Source organism: Scedosporium apiospermum, assembly GCF_000732125.1.
Source record: "Scedosporium apiospermum strain IHEM 14462 chromosome Unknown SEQ_SAPIO_0088, whole genome shotgun sequence".
Lineage (NCBI taxonomy): Eukaryota > Fungi > Ascomycota > Sordariomycetes > Microascales > Microascaceae > Scedosporium > Scedosporium apiospermum.
This window is the reverse complement of record NW_015971789.1, coordinates 541,086-561,908: the sequence shown is the minus strand read 5'-3', so window position 1 is coordinate 561,908 and position 20,823 is coordinate 541,086. Positions and strand designations below refer to the sequence as shown.

The 20,823-nt window shown below is 51.5% G+C and overlaps 2 protein-coding genes and 1 pseudogene across 2 annotated transcripts; all 3 read right to left on the bottom strand.

Annotated features, from left to right (window-relative positions):
- Nucleotides 1–953: 953 nt before the first annotated feature.
- On the bottom strand, nt 954–2,651 carry SAPIO_CDS3169 (Cytochrome P450; the record flags this gene model as incomplete). Its single annotated transcript, XM_016786021.1, has 3 exons — nt 954–2,361; nt 2,451–2,497; nt 2,613–2,651. 3 exons carry the CDS (start codon nt 2,649–2,651, stop codon nt 954–956), a joined length of 1,494 nt encoding a protein of 497 aa, XP_016644027.1.
- Nucleotides 2,652–4,705: 2,054 nt separating this feature from the next.
- On the bottom strand, nt 4,706–7,370 carry SAPIO_CDS3168 (uncharacterized protein; the record flags this gene model as incomplete). The annotated part of the gene is made up of 4 exons (XM_016786020.1): nt 4,706–5,414; nt 5,505–5,745; nt 5,819–6,193; nt 6,257–7,370. The coding sequence occupies 4 exons, from the start codon at nt 7,368–7,370 to the stop codon at nt 4,706–4,708; spliced, it is 2,439 nt and encodes an 812-aa protein (XP_016644026.1).
- A 10,447-nt stretch (nt 7,371–17,817) lies between these two features.
- SAPIO_CDS3167 lies at nt 17,818–20,442 on the bottom strand (annotated as a pseudogene; the record flags this gene model as incomplete).
- Between the last annotated feature and the right edge of the window lie 381 nt (nt 20,443–20,823).

The following is a 20,823-nucleotide window of genomic DNA, read 5'->3' as shown; positions in this document are numbered from 1 at the left end:
CGGCCGTCTGCTCAACCAAGGACCTCAGATTGAGCCTCACTCAACTCCTTTCCTTTCCTTTCTTGTTATCCTATCCCCCAACAACCTTCCTTCTCCACCTAAAAAGGAGACTCCAGATTGACCCCGGGGCGAGCAACGAGCAATCAAGTCCATTGTCAAGGGAATGCCCTGCTCCCGCCATCTCATCGAATCACTCGTGACTCACACTCAAGCCTCGACGCCCAACCTCGACGAGACGAGAGAATCGGCAGGGTAAGGTATAAATGCATCTATCTAGAAACCCCTTCTCCAGCTACTCCACTTCTGAACAACCAGTCGGAAATAAAGAGAAGCCGTCCCACCTTCCAATCGGAGACCCACGAACCCATGAACCAAAGGCAGACCCTGCGGATCGCAGTATTATCCGGCGGCTCATCCCTCACATGCGCAGTTGCCCAAGTTTTATTCATAACGTCAAAAGCTATATTCATGCTTCCATGTGCCAACTACGCATCTTCAAGCTGCGAGATGAGACGAACAACACATACATAGCTTGTGGGTCCACTAGGTCTGTTAGAGCATCTTCTCAACTTCTAAATTCATCCTTGCGTGCATTCGAACATTAGATTATATGTAGCAGGGCATCCATACATAAAAAACGGTCTGTATTTCGAATCTTCATTACTTATCGTGAGGCAAAATCAAAGCACAATCTGCCCATCAGGCCTTATCCTTGACCACACACTGATGCCTTCCTGATGCCCGTCGCCTAAATTATACAATGTGAAGAGAAGGGAGGACAAAAATCTGCACGAATCCTCGCCTAGACTCCTCATGCCCCATGTTCAATATCACCCAGCCTTCCCTTGCTCACCTGCCCTGTACACTCTCATAGCAAATATCCCAGTAGTTTCCAACCTCCTCAACCGACGACCCCCCTCCCCTCTCAATCCACGATCGTGCCCCTATCCTCATCACCACCCATCCAACACCTTCGCGTGAACCCAAAGCCCATTCGCCGGCCTCGCCGTTACACCGCCCTTTATGATCATATTCTTCTCATCGTACTCCTCCTTATTCTTCAACTCGAACTCGAACCGCCCCACCCAGGACGCCAACAAGCACGCAAACTCTGCTTTGGCGAACGCCTGCCCGATACAGCTCCTCGGCCCGTGCAAAAATGTCAGGAACGCGTAGTTGCTCGACGCCCCGCCGCTGCCAACCGTCGCGGCGGAGGCGTCCTCACCCTTCTTCGAGAGCCACCGATCCGGGTTGAATCGGCCCGCGTCCTCTCCCCATAGGGACATGTGTCTATTTATCGCGAAGGGGCACAAAACGATCATCGTCCCCTTGGGCACTTTCTGGTCTAGAATAGTCGTGTCGACGGCCGCCTGGCGGAGCGTCAACGGCACGGGCGAGTAATACCGCAGCACCTCGTTGCACACGGCGTTGAGGTATGGGAGGTGATCGATATCCAGCGCCGTGATGTCTTGGTGCGATTCGATCGAAGGGAGATTCTCCCTGACCTCCTTCCGAAGCCGCGTCTGCACATCAGGATGCAAGCACATCATGTAGATTGCCCATTGCATGGCCGAAGCCGTCGTCTCGTGTCCCGCTGCGAGGAACGTCATCAACTGATTAACCAGATCATCCTCGCTGAAGCCGCCGCTCTCGATGGCCACGGAGAGAATGTCGATATCCGTAAGCTCCTTGCGGGCAAATTTTTCCTTCTTCTCTCGCACGAGATCTCGACAGACTTGGCGAATGAAGGCCGATGCCTGTCGGACATCTCCGTTCCTCTTTATAGGGAGATTTGTAACAACCCATCCAGGCAAGACGAGATTGAGTAGATTCATAAGCCGCGCTTGTTTCGAGGGCTTAAAGACATCTTGATACATTTTACTCAGGTGGTTGTTAGGGTCCTGGATAGCGTGGAAATCACGACCAAGTCCTGCTAGGCCAATGATATCCAGAGTCGCGCGTGAGGCCCAGTCGCCGATTTCCAAGACGGCCGTCGGATTCGTAAATCCTGCCTTCTCGTCGGCCCCAGCTTTGGCCGCGTCGACACGGATTTGGTCCATCATTGCCTGCGCCGACTCCTGGGCCTTGTTCCAAAAGACGGAGTAGAGGTCCTTGATGTGCCTGAATGAAAACGCTGGCATCAGGTTCTTCCGCTGCCTCTTGTGCTCGTCGCCCTCGGCCATCAAGATGCCATTTCCAAGGATCCTACCAAGTGACCATCGGATCAAGCCTGGCTTCTCGAAATCATAGTTGCGCGTAACCAGGACTTCGGAAAGTGCCTTGGAATTGGTGAGGAGCAGACGTTCCTGGTTAAGTGGAACCTTGTACCGGATGAGGCCGTCGTTGGGAATATTCGTTGCCCTAGATCCACCGTTAGCGTTTCTCCAATCGCAACTGCAAGCGGCGCGGGGCCGGGTGCCTTCCCCAAATCCAGAGTAGCCAACACCTACCAATCCAACATGGGCGCTCCGGATGGGTCGTCGGAGATGCGCCGGAACTGACCCAGTATCCAATGGCTGCCCTCAGGCTCCGGGATGTGTAGTAGGGGAGAGAAATAAAACGGATACAAAAATACAGTGTATATCGCCCAAGCCCCTATCTCAACAACCCACAACTTCGTAAACGTGCCTAGGAGATATGCCGTTGACCATTGTGGTCTCAGCGATGTCAGGACAAAGGCGAACGCGCCAGAGATGAGGGTGAATGTTTTGAACGGAGGCGCCATGGTCGCGAAACAATATGACTCTCCGTCAGATTTTGTAAATAGGAAGCTGAAAGGAATCAATTGTCAACCCAGCTGGTGGGCAGGGATGTTTTCTTTTCGAGTCGGGGGTAAGCGCCGTCAAAAGCAATATACATATATGCCTTGCTGGCTTGGTCGGATTTAACAGGGCTTAAATACGTCGAAAATATCCCGCTCTCCTCGATCTGAGGACAACAAGAAAAGGTAGCCAGAGTCCAGGGAACCGAAACTTTATTAAGGGAACCGAATGGGGGGACCAGCTGAGCGCGACCGACGCAACCCCAAGTATTAACAAAAGACCAGTGAAAATAAAAGAAGCCCCAGGAGATTTGGGCTGCATCCCAGACTCTTTGGGGGTGTTCTTCAGTATTATTATTACCTTCGTATATTGACCTCAAAGATCGCTCTGTTCTGACAAGCTGCTCTCACCTCACGTCTCACTGTCGGATCGTGGGCATCCTTTGCCAAGAGCCAAGCTATAATCTGACAGGGTTGACCCGAAGTCCGAATGCAAACGAGAGATGCGAATTGCCACGCGTCTCATTGGGCGAGCCCGATTGATAATTTGGTTTGGGAGATGGGAGTTGTAGTTCCCCGACGGAGACGGACTTGAGAATCTGTGTCCACCCACGTTGATGGGCGCCTAATGGATGTCCCACAATCTTTGAAACGGGACTCCTCATCAGGCCTTATAAATCCAGTCCTAAACTTAAATGATACAGACTAGACTACCTGTCTACCTCGATCAATACTAAGTCTGCCAAAAGTCTAGGCTTCCATCGAACACGACGTCACTGAGATATTGACGTGGAGGCTTCACTGAGAATAATTGGCCCGCTCACTCCACGCCTAACCCCAAAGAGACAAACGAGGCGACCCCAGACGAGCCTCGTGAGGCTTGAAGTTGCCCCGACTTCCCAGAATTATCTCCGACGGGTGGATCTTCCAGTCTTGTTATGGAGCCGGAGTTGGGACAATTCGATGCGAAGTACGAAGTAGACTTGAGTAGACCCGCATCTTTTATCTCGCCCTGTTTCTGTTGTTAGCCGTGCTATTGATGTGCCTTGCTTTCCTGTCTCGGCCTACGATTCCCCGAATAACCCAGTAGTTCTTAATGGGAAGAGACGATTGTACGCCCAGTCAGCCTTATATTTCCAGCTTTCTCGCTTCCTCGGCAAGGCACACAAAACGAAGGAATAGTTGATACTACCGACTGCTCCTATCCCATAATTGGAATGGTTTTAGTTTCATATCTTTTATATATATTTCCATTTTGCTGGGCCTTGGTGAGTAGACCCTTGCCGGATGTAAGTAGGTATTCTACGAAAAGACGACCGTCGGTAGTGGAGGAACACGAATATCATTAATGGATGGAACTACCTCGACCATGCTAATGTAAACGAACCAACGAAAATGTCTATAATCTGGTTTGCGACTGAAAACCTCCATCTGTAACTTGTCCGCCACGTACCCCGGCTTCTAAGAGGAAAAATATGCTTCCCTTTGGTGAAGAGGAACCGGAGCTCGTAAGGAATTATCATCAAACTGGGCTAGGATCATCGATGGACGAAGACGGAAAAAGAAGTGAGTGGGGGAAGTAGAAGTGGACGTTGGGGGGTTAAACGGGAAAACGAGAATGCGTCAAGGAGTAACTTCTCAACGAAAAGGGAGTCAGACGACCAAACCCATGCCTGAACGTGCCATTACAGGAAAAAAAAAGAAGAAGCAAAAACATAATAATATTTATCAACCTTGTCTCCTTTCCGACTGCTGCCCTTTTACGCCGTTCCCTTCGTTAAGTCATGATCTGGTTCGTCCATGTGACATCGTTCAAATTTCGCTCCAGGCTTCACTGCCTGTGCGTGTTGTGTTTGATCTGGTTATTTAGATCGTTTGGGGGGTTGATCCCACTCAGCAGCCAAAGAGCATTTCTAGCCGAGGGGTGGAGGTAGAGATGTGCCTCTACGGAGCAGGACCCCGGTCTGGCATAGGTATATCCACGCCTCCGGGAGGAGTAGCTGACCCATTGCCGTTCATCCCGCCCAAAATCGGATGAGAGTTGTTGTTCATCGTAGGCACCGAGCGCTGGGTCTCTCTCTGAGACCCAAAGTCTGGTTGTAAGCTGGGGAGAGACGGCACATGCTCGGGCAAAAGCGAGTGTTCCCTGGGAGTCGGTCCCACATGTGGAGGTCCATTCTGAGGTCCATTCTGCCCATGAGCTGTGTGCCCTGGCGGCGGGATGCCAGACTGCTCGTCCCAGCTAAAGGGTGTGGGATAGAATGCCGCTACGGGGGCGACTCGGGGCCGGGGTGGATTGATGTTCACGCTCGCCCGAAGATTCCGAAGTGTGGGCATCTCTCGTTCCCTGTCATGACCCCAGGATAAATGATGGTCTCCAAAGACATGGCGGTCTCGTGGGGGAGAAGATTGTGTGGACCCCGAAGATGAGATACCACTGAAAGAACTGGGGCGTGCGTTGCTGGTAGACGATACTTCCGGTCGAGAAGCCATATTTCCACTATATCGTGCCCTGATCCGGCGGCGAGGCTCAGCGCTATCCGTTGGTGGCGATCGGCGGGAGGGGGTGCTCGGCTCGTGTTCATCGGAATCCCTTGCTGCATCCCGCGAAAGAACTCGTAATAAAACTTCTTGGGGAATAGCTCCTGAGGACCTAAAGCAAAAAAGGATCTCATGTCAGCTAGGACGGTGTCCCTCAGAAAAATAATCTGCAAAGCTTAGGATTCGACCATCTCCAACTTACCCAAGCGGTGGTACAGGACCTCCTCGAGTTCGAATAAGCTCCAACAAGGCTCTACTATTTGCGCTGAATCGAGGTTCTGAGGGAACTTTAGTACGGCAGTAAGGGCAGCTGTCCGACTCGTCGAACCACTTCTTGATACAGTGATCACCAAAGACGTGTTTGCAAATAGGCAGTCGAAGAGGTGCCTCCTTGACACCCTCAGGTGTTTCCGTGCCGAAATCATTGTAGCAGATGATACAACCTATCAAGAAGATATCAGTAGAAGTTCACATGAGGTTGCCGTACATAGCAAAAGGTTGGGAGGGAAAACGTACTCCTCTCCCCCTCGGCTAGCGTATTAATGTCGACGCTTTCAAGGGACGAAATTGCGGACGCGGATGCCACCATCTTCGTATTGACAGAGCCACGGAAGAACTGGGCAGCACGTAACTGTCTGTCGTCGCCGGTTCCATGCCTTATGATACCTGCGGGGATTAGGCTTTCGAACAAAGCATCGGTGTGGGGGAGTGATGTGGGGTCATCGTCGCTGTCTCGATCGCGTTCAGAAGGGAGCGGTTGTGCACGGGTTACATTTCGGCGGGCAGATCGGGTGCTCATTCCTCGACGTCGAAGTTCCGAGGGCGGCGGAGGGCCGCCTGGAACGGGCGAAAGTCTCGTGAATTCATATTGGCTTGGGTGCACGGCTGTAGCTTACCACAGAATTAGCTCGGGTTGACTCACTCCCGAAGATTAGAGAGAAGACCAATACTTACGAGGCATGTTTTCCCCGTACAGACCTGGGTAGTAGTCTTGTCCAAACGGGCGTGATAGTTGATTGAGATGGGGAAGGTGGGGAGGCTGAGAAACAGGGACGTGCTGGGAGCCGGGCTGCATGAAAACAACACTCAGATTGGTATGTCGGTGATGGTGAGGGTGAGAATTTTGCGGATGGGGCTGTTGATGGGAATGTTGTCCCTGATCTACACCGGCCTGAGTTGCCACGTTTTGTTGATTCTGGCCATGTGGGTTGACGTGATTAGGGCGAGCATGTGATGGGCCTGCTTGAGGCGTACCCGTCGTTGAGCCTAGACTCGCCATATGATTATGATGCCCCGATGGTGGCGCGGGAGCGGGACGCGGCTGCTGTTGCTGTTGCTGTTGTTGCTGCTGCTGTAGTTGCGACACGAGGGGAGGCGAGGTGGTCGAGGACGAAAGGTTGCGGTTCGCAGGTTGATGAGATGGAGCTGGCCCTGGTCGATTGCCTTGGAGGTGGTGATGTTGATGAGAGGATGAAGAATGGGCGATCGGAGGTGGCTGTGGTTGATTTTGCTGCTGTTGTTGGTGTTGTTGTTGCTGCTGGTGCTGATATTGACTGGGTGATGAATGGACGGAAGGAGGACCTTGAGGGGGAACAAGATGAGAAGGAGGGGAAGGTCCGCCGGGCCTAGAGTTATGCACTGAAGGGAAGGACCTCAACCCCACCGAGCTTTGTCCTGGAGCAGGTGGCAGCCCACTGTTTGTCCCGAACGGCGTATCCTGGTTCGTCGGCGGCTGGAAATTCATAAGCGGTAGTTGCGGTGGTGGAGGAAGCGAACCAGGAAGGAACGGGTAGGGTTCGAGATTGGAAATTGGCGGCACGCGTAAGTGAGGAAGGCCATGGGGACCCTGAGGGCCACGAGGCAAATCCATCCCAGAAGGTGGCGGGCCGGACCAGTGGTAAGGAGGGTGGTTGTGAGAAACCCACGGAAGCGGGGGATTGTGAATGGACTCGGCGTGAGAGACGGAGCGGTGTTGGCTCTGGTAATTCATATACGGACACACCGACGGTTGTCCCGGGTGTTGGCCAGCGCCACCCGAGCTTCGGTTGAGGTACTCCATCTCAGCCATGACGTGCTGTCCCAAGACAGGTGTGGAAAGTTGCAAAAGGTTTTCAGAGAGTCGAATCGGTTGTTTTCGAGGAAACCCAGTCAGGTAAAGAAGTTATCTACCCGAATGAGCATGAAGTGTGCGGTGGCCTGCGAGCGGACTCTTATATAAGGCCACTACGAGTAGGTGGCTGCCTAGGTCGATTTCGAGAGCGTCATGAAGGGTTCGAAACGTCAGGTACGTTCTTGAAGGACTCCTCGAACCAGACCCTCCGTTGGACAACGATTCGAAAGGCCCGAGTCCCGTTTTTCCAGGGAATATCAACCTCGACTCTGTCCGAGGCAGGGGCGATGGTGGCTTTCGATAACGACGATACTCCTCCCCACTTGTTCAGCTACTCCTAAAAGTGCGGGCAACGCTCCCTCTCTTGTACGACGTAGACTAGTTGTGAATGGCAGGGAGGGAAAAGGTTCTCTGCCCTTCTCGGTTAGGATTCCCTTGCCAGCTTCAATCCACATATCATATTTCTCCCAAGCTCTTACATGCACAACGATCCTCGTATGCTAGCTTCTCGCTGTTTCTGCCCCGAACCGGAATCTCGTTGGTATGTTATTCCTGCCAAAACAGCCCTTCCACTACAATATCCCGTTTTTGATACCTTAAGTAGGCAATTCCTCGATCGAGCGCGAGAATTTCGGTCGGTGGGAATTGGTAGGATTTTGTCTTCTTTTTTCTATCTTTCCTCCGTTGGAAATAGATACGGTACAGGCTCGCTTCGGATTTTCTTCGTTTTATTTCGCTTCGGGACGAGCGGGTGGGAGGAGAGGTGAACCGGTCGACGACGAACGGCGGGGGTGGGGAGGAAGGGAGCGTCGGAGCAGAGATCGATAGTGTCGATGCACTCTCCCTAGAGCGTAGTACGTGTAAGTTCGACCCACCGGAAGATAGTGTTTATGATTCTGTAGATCACCGAAAGAGCGATTTCCGAAAGCTTTTTCCTCTAAAAACTAGGGGAATTCCGCAAATTCTACTTTAATCCCCGGCGCCGTAATATTCGCGAATAATGACGAATGCTGAGCATACAGGGTGCAGGCCTAAATCGGTTTCCCGGGCCAACAACGCTCGATCGTGGGGACGGACGGTGGGGTGAGGACGGATCAACGTTGGTTCGGCTTAGAGGATCGGGCACTGCACATGCCAGACGAAAAGGCTATTGGAAAAATCGAGAGTTATGCACGCATTTAGAGCCGAGGACGACTTGCTTCCTCAAGGCTAATAAGGTTCTCCAGAAAGGTAAGTAGGGCGACGCTTGCAGAGTAAGAGGCTTCTTAGAAGCCAAGAGCGGGCATCAGGTAAGAAGGAAGCCAAGGTTTGGGTAGAGTTGGCTTTAGCTGGGGCCTGGCGAAACAACGGAGCGAAGGGGGACGAAATGGGTTTTGAGGAACGGGAAAATGAGGAGGAAGTGGTGGGCAGGAGGAAACTGGGCGGTACGAAGATAATAAAAGGCAAAGGCCAGGCTAGGCAAAGCAAATAATGCTACGATTAGGTCTATTTCGTCACGGACGGCTTGTTTGTCGGTCTCGGGACGCAAGACAGCGAAAGAGGTTAAGGTCTCATGAATTAGCGACACGGAGACATGGACTGGCCTACTTATTTAAGTGTACGGAGAGCCATACATTTAGGAATAGTACGAAGTATGGTACCACGACCACGCCCGCCTTATCTTGGCCCCAGTATGGAGGGGGGGACCAGGCAGAGGAATGTGGTGTTTTATGAAGGGTTGATTCAATGGGGACCCGGAGAACGGCGGGTTCGGTGGATAGGTGGGTAATACATAGTCGAGGTGGGTAGGGGTATTTGTATTCACTCACCTGCTGGACGTACGAAGAAGATGTAGACAGATACGACATAGCACGGGTCTACTTCGTATGTGGGATGGGGACGGGGATGGTCAAATGGGCCGGGCATGGACTTGGACAGGGCCTGGGAATGGGAGACGTGGAGATGTGGGACAAGGGGCATGCGGCATGGGACAGACATGGACGAGCAGCAGGAGGGGTCGATGCTTGGCTGTGTGGGTGGGCATGGCCCTGGCCTGGCGCTGCGACTTTTGACTGTCAATGGTCAGTGGTCACCAACTACTAGAGGCGAAATATTCGGGTACAGCGGGTTGGATGGTGCGCCTGGTGCAGGAAGGCAACGCACCAAGTACCAAGATGAAAAACGTCAAAAAGTATTTCCTTTTATTAATAGCGGGTAATACGGTTCCAGTTGAGTCTCCTTCATGTTGCGTAGTGCAGGATGGTCAACCACACACCATGGCTGATATCCTTCAGGTGACAGGTGAGTATCATTGATAAAAATATCAATGCCCCAGCAGTGTACTTCGTACTCGGCATAAGTCGTCCAGTCCAGGCAAGCAAAGCAGCTTCACTTTCCCTCAAGGGAGCGGGGCAGGCTCTGGTGTGATTGATGGCTGGATGCATGCTCGTTTGAACAGGCATCAAGGATTCGCACTGACAGGCCAGACCAGGACTGGACAGTGTGGAAGGAGGAAGAGTGCACTTGACAGACAGATGAGAGAGGACCATGGCTATTCCACCATCGAATCTATCGAATCAATGAATTAATGTGGTAACGTGGAAGGCGGTCTGGTCTCCTGGGCGGAGCACCGAACGGGGGCAGCAACGGTCCGGAACAGCGTGCTAAGACCAAGACTGGACAAGTATTTTGAGCCTGTTGTGACATCAATCTTCCCTTTCGGAACTCAGTCGGCATCTCACTGGCTCACCTAGCCTGCAACAAAAACACAACCAGCCCCAGAAAGTTCAAGGGCAAAAGCAAGATCAGACTGTTTCTTGATCGACCATTTCGTTATCGACGCTCTGATATTTCCCTCTTGTCTGTTACTCCCTTTGCCTTGAAGTGGTAGATAGGTTCGATCGATCCTATCCACGCCTATGCGGAGCACGTCCGCTGACTGTTTCCGATTGTATCAGATGAATCCAGGTGGAAAGAAGTGCGAATGTGACCTTGGGACGTCATCATCGTTGAGATGAGGGGTGGACTACAGCTATACTGGGCATGGATCGGGAAAAACGGCAACCAGAATAGGATATTGGAAACTCCGAGCAAAGGGTTCAAGCGCTCCTGAATCTTCCATCACTTGCCCCCGCCAATTTCCAATCTATTCATTGTCTAGTCTTTTCATTGGTAAATATTACCAATATGCAGCGAGCCTAAGATGTTCAGCCAGCGGTAATACACGAAATATACGTCGCCAGCCATGGGACGGTTGGCGGCTGATACACCAATATTGGTGATAAGTTTGGAAGGATTTACGATGGCAAACACCAGTAAAGGGATCATTCTAAGGCTCACTGGACCATGACGTTGCTGATAGCCAAAATAGGTGCAGGGAGTAGGAACAATCCAGAATGTCTCGAGCTCAGCTCATCACCCTGCAACCGTGATTTATCAGTGGCCCACTTGTGGCAGTCAAAGTGGTGCATTTGAATGCGAAAAACGAGAGGCTCTTTGAATAGCTAAAGTCAGACCTGGACATCCTCCTCGGGATGGGCGGAGATAAAAATGAGGTGGGCTTGGAACGGGGCAGACCTCGAATCTAGATCCTGGATGGTTTTTTTTTTAGTGTAGGACCAACCCAGCCTCAAAGTTACGACAGTTGGGCTCTCGTGCAGTCATACCTATACAGTGCTTCGCTCTGCATGCTTTCCACTTTCCTTTCGTCGATTCGGAGGTCCTTATTTGTGAGAAATCCCAACTCTTATAACCAATAATAAATGCCCAGGTTGGCTACGAGAACCGGGCAATGCCGAGACCATTGTGCTGCGCAACCGCCTCGTCTCACTCGTCTCGCAAGTCCCGCTCGGTCTCTCTCTGTTCCTATCGATCCATCCGTGATGTGCCTATACAATGAGCTTTGCCTTGGCGGAGATTATTCCGTCGTCTAATGGGAGGGAGCGAAGCAAGTTTCAGTTGACTGGGTCTACTCATGAAAAGAGGCTAGAGATTCCAGTCCAGTCTCCACGAACCGAGTTGGTGCAAGGGCGGTGCGGGCAGCCAAGAAGCAAAGAAGTATCAAGAAAGATAGTTTTGCGAGTTGGTGGTGCATCGGGCGTATGAGGATAATGGGAGGATTTATCCTCGCGGCCTTAACGGTACGATTGTGCCGTAAAGTATGGAAAGACGGACGCTGGGGCCACTTTCAATTTAACCCCATCCAGCAACCGGTAAAGTGCTTGCATGAGATTGTTAGTCAAGTTTGGGCGGTTAGGAGGCTAGAGCGAGTGGTGAATGAGTGTGCGAGTAAGCCATCCGGGCGTACATATAATAATTCGCTCTTACTTTCCATCCGACGGCGTCCGGGTAGTTCGCCAAAGCATCAATCCACTCTCGCACGATTGTTTCGCTTCGTACTGTATGGATCCTGGGCCTCACCTGAGCACCGCCCTGTTACACGGTTGAAAAAAGTGTGACGGAGGGAGGAGAGATCAGCACCCGAGCATATGGCAGGGAAGTTTAGCAAGGAGTATCAACCCTCTCCGACCACGGGACTCATCTAGAACCGAAACGAACATCTTGATTGGAGCGATGCCTCTTTCTCCCACATTCGAACAAGGGCATTCTATGCTTCCACGTATTGACACTCGTTTTATTACGTGTTACGAAGTACATCTGTAGTAATAAATGCGTTGAACGCTCAGTGTTGCAGACGGCAGTGCCATCTGCTTGCGCACACACATTGATCTCAACCTCCTATCCAGCTAGATGCATCCATCTATTTACGTTATACTGAGTACATGTCAATAAAAATCGAAATGTATTACTTCGCCTATGCCAGCCTACTTTTTTTTTTTTTCTTTTTTAAATAAGGAAAACATATAATGCTTCAATCAAGCGTGTATAATATACTATTGTATGAAGGCTCATGGGCTTAAATTCCCATTGCCTGCCTTACTTCCTCGCCAGCAAACGGGAGACTGATCTCTTGAGCTCCCTCGAGATTAATATACGGAAGAGCGTACGAAGTAAGGCGCTACAGAATGTGTTAAAAATAATACGGTAGTCCGTTCCTCGGTGCATCAGTCTTCCGTAGCAGAAGCATACGAAGTACGAGTGGCAACAGACACCGCCCGCCGGAGTAAAAAGAAAACACCAAACGCAGACCGGAAAGGAAACATGGCAAATCCTATTTGGGTCTCGTATGAAAAGTAGCCGAGGGAACTGAATCAGCCTGCCTCGTTCAATCATCTGGTATAATCTAGATGCGGGGACAGAATGAGGCGGGCGCAAACTGGGATGCTGGTTGTGACTAACGGTGGAAAGCCTCACAGTTTTGCGCCTCTGACTCGAGACAACACAACACAACATTGAACACTCTCGGTCGCCGACTTATCCACATTCCCATCGCGAGCCACCAACGGCATAGTGCGCGATTCCGAAAGAGCCAACCAAGTTGAGGCACAGCCAAACAGAACGGCTAGTACTCAACTTGGCCAGAGTCCGAAGTAGGCTCCTTGTCTCACGGAGTAAGAATCAACTGCAGCCATCCATCGGGCAGGGTGGGGTAACGGTGAACGTTTACTTGCTTGTGAGATGAGAGTAGACTTCGTCGCTCTTCACGTTTTCGGCACAAGTGCAAGTGTATTATTATTATACGTATTATAAGCCTCCATTGGGACCTGAGGAAGAGAAGGCTTTCGTTCGGGCAAATCGATAATAATAAAACGTATTTATTTTTCGTCTTCTGAGTGATGATACGAAATATATCTTATTCAAGCCTGGATTTATGGCTGCAGCATGTGGGAACAACATCCACCACCACCGCCTCCATCTTTGTCGTAGTTTATAGACTTAACGGATGTGTCTGTCATATCTTTTTTTTCCTTCTTCAGTTAAGAATAAATTTTACTCGCCAACTCAAGCTAGACTTCGTCGATCCACAGTGGCGGGCACAAAAAGTGTGCTTCGTACAAATAAGATGCGCCGGGCCGTACAGCGGTCCAGCATGAGGATTAAATGCTTGTGCCATCAAACTAAAATCCCGGCATAATACGGAGTACACAGGTACGTGAGGCGATGGATGCTTAGAGGTGTTGAATACGACCTTGGATGAGGGCTCTTGGCAAGGGCAAAGCCAGAATCGAGAAATAACCGATCGATCTCAGATGTGAATGTATCCGTCCTTCCATGGCCGGCTCTTGTGGAAACTAGACCGAGCCAATATGGTATGAGACCCATTTGCCAGCCTCAAGTTCGAGCAATCACCGGCTCTGGAACACCAACCTCGAAAGCTGGACGATGTAAGAGGCCAGACGTTGATAACCGACGGACCAATTTCTGCGGGCCACAACATCATGGTGCTGCCCCCAAATAAGCTCGCATTCCAGCTTGCCGGGGTCTCTCTTTATTTTTTCCCCCCTTCTTCTTTCTCATTTTATCGCCTCTCCAGGCAACTTTAGGTCGAGCTTGGCCTGGTCATGGGTCTTATCATTGCCACTCTGCATCGCCTTGTGGTTGGTCACGGCCATCAATCCACGATCCAGAACGCCGTCTGCCTTTTTCCGCCCGATTTTCTTCCGCTGGCCCAAGGGCAGCGCTCCGTATTGATTACCCCGGAATAGCCGACTAAGTTCTTGCAAATCGCCTGGATTTCCTCTTTTTGCCACGGCTCCGAATCCACCCTGTCGTTGCGCCGGGAATGCCTCATAAGCTGAGAGAGAACTCGGACCTACAGACACCTCGACCCCTGGTACGAAAGCTCTTCTACTTCGTATATTGCCTCAACGTATTCCGCAAGAGCAGCCCGTACTGCATGCAACTGATCAATCTAATTTCGCGGGCTAGTGACGACCACCATGGCTAGGCCTAGTTAGCCATCAGGTCAGGCCTAAATCCCAGCTCACGACTCGCACAGGGGGGAGCGAATTGCTTAGGAGTCATTATTATCGTTGATTTTTGTCGGCTATTGCAGCCGGCTCTCGTGATCCCTTGCTAAGTGTATTTGCAGGGCGTATGTCAGGTGGGCAAGTAGCGACTAGCCTCTCATCCTATCGACTGTTATCGCGTATCCGCGCGAGCAAGTGAAATTGGACAAAAACTCGATCTTGTCCATATATAGATAGATCTCTCTCTCTCTCTCTCTCTCTATATATATATATATATATATATATCACAAGCTCTCCCTTTCTCACTTACACGCAGCAGTGACGTCCAAGAAACCCGATCAGAGATGGACGGACAGGTCAAATGGTCCGCAGAAAACCAAGGACTCTCCGATGTGTCAGATGCAAGGGAGTTTCGAGGATATATTAATCGACACCCTCATCGACAACCTGTGATTCCCTTCCCTGGTTCCCATCCAACCTCTCCACTAGTCGAATGTGTTCTTTGCAACGACTCCATTGGCCACATCTTTGACTCCAAGAACCCGTTCCCGACCCAAGACAGAGAAGCCAAGCTCGGTGTATGATTCGCCCGTGCGGGAACAACCAAGACCCTTGCGGCGATCATTCTCCGGGGGTAGATCTAAGCTGCACAAAGCAATCGCACCGAGACATAGAAAAAGAAAAAAAAAGAAAAAGAAAAAAAAGAAAGAAGGAAAGAAAAAGCGGAACGCAACGAGCCTCCCCCACCTCGACCACCCTCTTCTTAGATTGGTGCAGATACCAGTTCTTCGACTGTTCCAGATCTATTGTTCCGTTGTTTCCTCGATCTTCCGGGGACGCCCATCTCCTTGATAATCATTTGGTCAGTACTTTCCTTCCTGCACACAGCGTCCGACACCATCTGTTTAAGAGTAGGCATCGGCTTCAGCAATCCCCGTGCGACCCAGCATCCCTCCCCTCCACCCTAGCATTGGATGGTGGCCAAAAGGTTCCTCTCTGCTGGAGACCAACTCGACGTAACAACGTAACAACTGACAAAAGTCATGCGTCATGCCCCGCCGAGGAAAAGAGGTCGGAATTGTGCTTGACCATGGCGTCGAAGCGCGGAATAAATCTAGTTTGTCCGTTGGTTGGCCTGGCCGTTACGACCAAATATCCATAAGAATCAAGGGTAAACCAAGTTATACCCACGCCTGCACATGTAGACTGATACCACCTGCCAGCTACAGCGACTGTCGTACCTTGGCTGGCCTCTTTGATTTCGTCGGACAACAGCGACGCATCAATGGATACTTCGTAAGATGGTGGTCGGCCCCCCTCTATTGTGACCCCTCACTTTTCCCCCGCCTATCCTGATCCATCGAATTTAGTATGATTGCAGTGAGCCAAGCCAAGTTGCTTGGCTGTTAGGTCAATAGCTAGCTGATTGATGATCCATGCTCACGTCTACTATGTAAACGACCCGACTCGTCGTCGAGCGCGAGCATCAGCGTCAGCGTCAGCCGAGAAAGAGAGACCAAGAGCGAACATGAGCATTAATAGCATGAGCATGAGTATGGGCATGGGCATGGGCGTACACTAATAGAGCATATGCATACTCCACACTCCATAGGCATAGACTGGCATGAGCATGGCAGAGAGTGGCAGGGAAGCGATGGCGAAGCCTTTGCTAATCGAGACTAATGTATCAATGCTATTTGGCATTACTGAAGACTTGAGAAGACCGTTGAGTGCGGTCCCTCACTTCTCACTTGCTCATACTTGCACATTCGCCTATTTTAGAAGCTGGCAGGTGACCTTGTGAGGGCAACCTGAGCGATCAAGATGGATTGAGGAACCTACCAACAGAAACATTTTCGGCCTCGTAAAGTCCGAGGAAGAAGCAAGTTTCCTTGTGCCATTGTGCCAGCATAACTCTCCCTAGCCGCCGCACTAATCAAACCCAAGCATGATCAATCAATGAATCAATGATTTTAACCCACCCACGCTCGCCGTCTCGATTCAACCGAAGAGATTGTCCCTTGCCACTTGGCCATTGGCCCCGAAGCCCAAAGCCCACTCACATCAGCAACCACAGAGGACACTACTTCATCCGCAGAGGACATCATTGACTCCTTTTGGCTTGACCCATCTCGCTAGCTCTTTTGTGATCGACTGAAACCTCGCTTCGGACTCGTCCCTCATCCCTCCGTTTTGCGCCTCTCCTTTTGCTAGCGTACGAAGTAGTTTAGTGTGCGGTGAGACATTCAATCGGAAGACGTACGAAACCCCACTTGGCAACTTGCTCTTCTTTGAACCCATCACATATCGCGTCCCCGCCGGCCATTTGATCCCCTTCGTCTCTCGGTGAACGCTCTGCTTGGATTCTCATTCCTCGCCTGCACTCGCAGGGCTAGACAACCTTGCCTATGCATTTTTCACTGGACATGAGTCACGGATCTCCTATTGACGTTAGATATTGGATTTTCCCCACCACGCGAAGTCGTAGTTTAAACTAGATTACTTCGTAGAAGCCGAAAGGGCTTCGGGGACGATTCCGGGCTCATGACCTGAAGCAGGGCTCCATAATACCAAGAAGCAATGAGCCATTTCCCCGTCCATAAAATTCATTCATTGATCACAACCCCTGCCAACCAGGATCTCGCCATCGGTCTCAGGTCCGTCTGCTTCCCAGTAATTCACCATCCGCCTGCCACGGCATGAATACCCTGGTAACTCTTGAATATAATCCCGCAAGCTCCTTGTTGATGTTTATTTACATTGGACGGGACACCGAAGCACCGGCAATACAGAGATGCCCGTCTTCCCAGGGGCTTTTCTCCTCTCGGCCCTTCCACGCAAGGGTTGCTGGGCGTGGCGAATGAACTAGGTCATCCATCGCGCATTTCCAGGACTCGGGAGATCCCGATCCGCTTAAGACATTGTGACTTGGAAGATGCAAATATCGTTTGACCTGGAGTCGTGCCATCCCCATCGGACGAAATCGGCATCGGGGGGGGAAATAGTATGTTGGTAAAGCCCATCCGCGAAAGACCTAGAAATAGGTGATAGTCGCCTGTCGGCCCCCCGGTTCAAAGGTATTGTGAAGGATGCACCTCTGTTGAGTAGTCAACAAAGGCTAGGGTCGCCAAAAGTGGTCGAGCCAAAACTTCAGGATCTCGTCTCGGGATCTTTGCTGATATCTGAGAGTGATAGCTCTAGAGGCTCTTAACGCTCGCGATAACCCTATCTATCTAAGTAGGCAACCCAGCATCATGAGGGAATGAGCCGAGTGGATATGAATTTGGTTCCAGAAAGTAACGACTGGGCATCTTAGACTTGGCTCATAGAGGATGAAGACGTTCCACTTCAGATCACTAGTTGTAGTCACGGCACCGAACGTAATGCAAGAATAACGAGCCGCAATAGCGGTGGGTAGTTTATTTGGACATCATAACTCGTAAACATCTCGAACCCCACGACTTTGTAATTCCAGAACCCTGCCTTGAGGTTATCGTTTCCTCGAGCATACCCCGTCCTCTCCGATGCCACATCGTACTGATGGGCCAGGCCTCTTCTCATTTCTTGATCAACTTGTACTTGCCCCCAACAAGTTCCAGATCCCCTTCATCGACCTTATCCCCCAAGAACTCTAGCAGTTGCTCATCACTCCAAGGAAACCCATCCGGGATAAGCATCTTCAACATCATGCCAATCTGCGCCGCAGGCATCACCGCTGCGGAGTTGGTAAGCATAGATTTGACAAACTGCCAGTAGACCTGCCGCTGCTGGAGCTCCTTGGCGTTGATAGCGCGACCAGGCTTTCGCGCAGGCGTAGCAGGGCCGGCTTTGGTAGGAGACGCCGAAGCGGCCGGGCCACGGGACGGCTCCTCCTCAAGAGTCTCCCGGACAACGTAACCTCCCGCGCCGTCTTCTCGGAGAACATTCTTCTCGACCCACAGAGCAAGGGATTCCTCTATAAGGTCGCTATCCATTTGTAGCTGCTCCTCAAGATCCTCCACGGTCTTCCGCACGGGGTTTCCATTTTGGCTTTGGTCATCCCCATCACCAAAGGCGTAAATGACTGCCGCTTGGTACGTCTTGCAGTCCACCTTGACCTGCCTATCTTGAAGCTCCAGGTCTACCGTGGCGGTACCAATGTTGTCTATCCATGTGAGCTTACGCGACGATTTGAGGCTTTCAAAGCCCGACGCGTATTGTTTCTGAACTTCCGTGATGGGGGTCGGAACAAGAAAGTGCTCTCTCGGCAAGGTGGGCCAGAAGAGCCGTGATAGGATCTTTGCATGGTAGTTGGGAAGAAACAAGGCATCGCTCGGGCCTGTTAGACCTGGTTTAACGGTTCGAGTGATGGCCGCATCAACGCGTAGAGAGTCCCCGATATCCTTGAGCATGACATCGCAGTTTTGGAGCGCGTTCTCTCCAAATCGCTTCTTTAGTAGCTTGAGGACGGCCATCTCCTGCACGAACGGCGGCTCTTGGGATAGTAATCTTTCGGCGATAATGCTTTGGAATTCCTTGATGAATATGTCCTGGGAGCCAAGAGCGCTGATAAGCGTGCCAACCACGTCTTCCGACTTGGGTCGCTTGTAATTAACAGCTGCGTCAACGGGGACGGGAAGCCAGTCCATATCGTCCCAGTCTAGTTCCTCGTCCTCGACGTTGGTACGCCGATTTTGAGATGGATCGTTCAGGAGACGTGCAAGTTCAACAAGCTTCCCACGGGCTAGTTCTTCGCTCTCCTTGCCCGGATCGGCGAGAAGACCGGTTACCACGATGCGAATTGCATCGCTTCGCTGGCAAAGGTAGAGCTGGAGCGAATGAACAACCCTGTCTAGGAGGACTTTTGAATGGTCGAGAGCATGGAAAGTCCGAATCATCGATATGTAGACTTGAAGGATTTTCAAGGTCGAGCAGCCGGGATGAAGGAGTCGACGTTGAAGAGCATGAGAGAACGCATCCGTAAGCTGCAGTCGCCTCTGTGGTGTTGTGATTGTCACGCGCAGGTCGTCCAAGCCATCCTTACTATTTGGCCAGCTGAGAACAATGTCGAATAGCTCCTGTATCCGCAGCATCGCGAGCCGTCCGAGTGCAATGTCTTTCCATTTTGATACGTCGGACCACGGCACCTGGCCCTCTCCTAGCCGGCTCAGGACCTCGACAGCTAAACGTGAAAAGTGGTTTTCGACCCAGCTGCATAAATGATCGGTGCAATACGAGCCGCCACCTGGTTCGCCAGGCATCGATCTCCTGAACGATCTCACCTTTCCAAAGGACCACCGGCCGGCGTAGGAAGCAACCACAAATTCTCCCATGAGAACATCCATAAGTTCTGCAAATAGGACTTGGAAGCGCTCCCCCGTGAGGCCGACTTTATGAAGGGACTCAACCATGCTGACGAGTTCGGACCTCGACGCCGCCATCTCACTATCCGTCGGCTTTTCGCCCTTCGAAGGAACTCCAAGAGAGGTACGAATCTGATGGCGCAAGACGGCCTTCAGGGCTGACAACAAGTTTGGCGAAATGGAGTTGCCAATCATGGCGTGAAGGTCGTGGCGGAATCTCTCCATAGCCACCGTTGAGCCGTCGTCCGGCATGCCACGGAGAATCAAGTTCAGTCCGTAGAGATACTGCCTATGCGCCGCTTCGAGAGTATGCATGCTCCCCAGCAGCACCTGGGCGTGGTTTGCGTTCCCTCCGCAGGCTGATAGCAACGGCAAAACGTGCTGAACAAAGTGATGTCTCACCTGCTGCGTATGCCACAGCAAGATGTCTTCCGTGTGCGACGCATGCGGTGCATACTTTTCCGGAGACAACACTACCTTTAGCGCCTCGTGAAAGATCTCATCGGTGTCCTGCGACTCGCGCACTAGGGGCCCGAATGAATCCTCGGCCGCCACAGAGGCAGGGAGCTGGATCCTGGAGGTTACAGTGTGCCATGTCCGATCCCATCGGACTTGATCATCGGCATATCCAGACAGTCCACTGGCAGAGGGCTGCCGCGCATGCCGCGATCGCGGACTCGTTACCGGCGCAGGAGCTGGGGCGGTAGGGAGTAGCCCAAAGGGTTGGCCCTCCTCTGCAAATCTGACGGACGGAGTGGAGTACGGCGTGGGCTGGGACACATCCGTGTGGAAAACAGATCTGAATATGCCCTGTTTCCTCGCCGTAAGTGTCGAATTCATTGCCGCGACACGACGAATGAAACCTTTGATGGGCGGAGGCGGTTTCGCAGCAATCCCCACCCAAGGGTTGAGAAACACTTGAAGATTACTAGAACTGGATGGAACTATGAATTGACGTCCTTCCTTTAATGATACGCGTGAGACGGTGATGAGGATGATGATGATGGTGGTGAGAGTGCCTGGTTGTTGATTTTCTAAGCACTTGTTTACGTTCCTTCCGATGATGCTTTTGCTGGGGCGCGTTTAGCGGTAGGTTTGGTGTGTCAAGCGCCTAGAACGCGCTTCACGAAGGGTTCTGAAAATTTCTTGCGGCGCAAAAGTGTTTGGTACATGTACTTTCAATTGCGGTCTCAATCTTGTGAGAGTACTTCTAGTGGGTCC